We start from the raw sequence: 2,846 nt of genomic DNA on the forward strand, positions 1-2,846 counted from the left end.
TTTTTAATAAAAAAAAAATCTTTGCAATGATTAATATTTTTCTTGTGTATGAAATTCACAAAATTCTATGAAAAAGTTTTAAAAAAGGCAGTAATTTTAAATAAACGTCGCATAACAATTTATAAGTGGTGTCGCTGAAAGAATTATTAATTTTTAATTTCCAAGGCTCTTAAGAAGTATTCGAAAGTTTGTATTCACTTTAGTTACAGGCTAAGTATTGCTTTTTTTGTGTTTTCTATAATGAAGAAAAATAAAACTTGCAATTTCAAAAATAATTAACAATTATTGAGTTTTAAAATTAAAGAAACTCAGAATTTCAATCATTTCGATTTAACGGTTACAAAATTATAAGCTTGTTTTTTGCTATGTTTTTCGAATACAATTTTCGAAATTTGTGATCAGCTGTTTTCAAAATTTTCTAATTTTTTATTTTATTTTTTGTGTGATTTTCTGTTTCTGTTTTCGTTTATGATTTTTTAGGTTTTGTTTGTGATTTTCGTATAAATCTTAGCTTAAAAACATTTATGTTTTTCAAATTTTTCATTTCGACAATTTGTTTTTCAAACTTTTCATTCCGATATGTTCTACAATTGATTTGTGATGTATAGTGTGGAGAGATTCTCGCTTAAATTCTAGACTAAACGATTTCTACAAGTGTTAGTTATTACTAGCAAGCATTGAGAGTTTATACTAAAATAACTAAAATCAAGTCTTAGTTCGATTTGTTGTTATTATTTTAATTTTTTATTTTTTTAGTTGTTTTTTACTTGAGTATGCAAGTATGCTCTCTTTTTTACTTAAATTTAGCAAAACCTAACTCAAGGCGCTTTGCTATTTGCATACTCATTCATCAACAAATGTTTTTCCTTAATTATTTTCCCATCTGATTGTTTGTAACTATTCAAATATATTTAACAATATTATTAATTGTTCGAATAGTTCAATATCCATATGCATAAAGTTATGCAAAAGTTTCAATAAAAATTTACAAAAATGTCTGTAAACTACTTATTACCAATAAAAAAAGGTTTCTACAAAATTTGTCCAAAAATTTGTAAAACTAATAACTCAACAATATAAACAATTTACGAAAAGAGACAGAAATGGCTTCTCATAATTGTCGAAGTCTTTTCGTCACAACATCTTTTTGCTTTTTGCTTCACTAGTCATATTTGGTGCTACTAATTGGCTAGCTTTGCATGGGGAGAATCTTAAAGACGCATGCCATGGTACTTAGCGAACGCCTTGCACAGGCAGAATGCCAAAAAGATGGCGAACAAGTGAACAATGCCAACACCCAGCAGCACGCCAATAATGATTTCGCGGTGGGAGATAATCCAGTCGGTGAATACTTCATAGCAGCCCTGAAAACAATTAAAAGTAATATATGAATAAATTCTTAATATCTTCTAAAAAAATTACATGATATATTTTAGAGAGTATGGAAAAATTTCATTTATTTTTAACTGGTCTAAAAAAATCCTTATATTATATTTTCTAAAATTTATATACAAAAAAAAAAAAAAAAATTGGATGATATATTTTTAGTTTGTGAAAAATTGCATGAAACATATACAAAAATTTTTTAAATATTTTTTAAAATTTATAAAAAGATTATATAAGATATTTCTAAATTACAAAAAAAAAAAATGACATGATAAATTTCATGTGTGTATATTAAAAAGTCGCTTGATATATTACTAAAATCTATGATTTACCTTCTTGTAGAAGCTGTTGCTCTCACTAGGATTTATCACGCAATCATCGTCACGCGGCAACATTTGGCTCACATCCTTCAGCACACAGCAAGCTTCGGGCAGCGTGCGATTACCCTTGTTGCTGATCCATGCGAGTGAGGCATCGAAGTCACGATAGTCATTCACGCCGCAACAGCTCATCTGACTCATCAGTTGATTCCACATGAGTGTGACGGCGTCCATATTTTCATGGGTGGAGTAATAATCGGTGATGGTGGATTGCAGGAAAGTTTTGGTCTCAGCGCGCGCCTAAAATCATGCCAAGTAAATTTTTTATTAATAACAGAAAACATAATGGCAACATAGCAACTACTAGGTAAGTATACGCACCTTTTCTTTATAGAAAGCAGCCAAGCCACCGGCAACGATTTCGGCAATGAGCAGCAGAATCATGAAAACGCCATACTGAAAGAAAGAAAGTAAGTAATATTAGCTTTTGAATAGAATTATGTATTTGGTTAGCCTGATTTTGAATATGATAACTCTAAGAATTTTAATAATTATAACTTTTTTATGTAAAACTATATACATAATTTGAACACTTTATTATTAAATTAAGCTGCCAGTGGTAAATCAGAAAGGTTTGCAAATAAAAAAAATAATAATAAATAAATCAGGTTGGCACGTTTATATATTTGAAAAAAAAAACTCAATTTAACATAAAACAAATGTCTCCTTATATAATACACACCAAAGAAGCAAAAAAATTATTTTATAGAGTTGCCACCTAATAAATTTTTTCACTTAATATATTAAAAATTTATAAAAAGTTATAGAACAATAAAAAAAAAAACGCGAAAAATGCGTAACGATTTTTGTTTAGGGTTTGTATTTTAAGATGATTGCCATATTTATAGAACTTTTCTTAAGAAAAAAGTTTACCACGACTACATATTGCAAATCATCGCTACCTCCTTAAATCAAAAAGGATTGCAAATTAAAAATATAATAAATAAGGTTGCAACTTGTACATTCATACATATGTACATACATATATAGAAATATGTGTATGTACATACCAGAGAACTGCAAAAATCACTATTTTCTCATACGCGAACTTTTTCATTCAACTCAATTCACTGAAAAAAA

At 28.2% G+C, this 2,846-nt stretch overlaps 1 protein-coding gene across 1 annotated transcript in view; it reads right to left on the reverse strand.

The window, feature by feature from the left end:
• Positions 1-784: 784 nt before the first annotated feature.
• Positions 785-2,846, reverse strand: part of LOC108968360 (CD82 antigen) — a 38,170-nt gene continuing 36,108 nt past the window's right edge. Inside the window, exons 4-6 of the mRNA XM_018932347.1 lie at positions 2,088-2,162; positions 1,719-2,006; positions 785-1,364 (exon numbers count right to left, since the gene is read on the reverse strand). Of these exons, the coding sequence (XP_018787892.1) occupies positions 1,212-1,364; positions 1,719-2,006; positions 2,088-2,162 (516 nt within the window). The 3' untranslated portion in view covers positions 785-1,211. The remainder of the gene's footprint in view (positions 1,365-1,718; positions 2,007-2,087; positions 2,163-2,846) is intronic.

Source organism: Bactrocera latifrons, unplaced genomic scaffold, assembly GCF_001853355.1.
Source record: "Bactrocera latifrons isolate USDA-ARS-PBARC rearing strain unplaced genomic scaffold, ASM185335v1 scaffold_21, whole genome shotgun sequence".
NCBI classification, from domain to species: Eukaryota; Metazoa; Arthropoda; class Insecta; order Diptera; family Tephritidae; genus Bactrocera; species Bactrocera latifrons.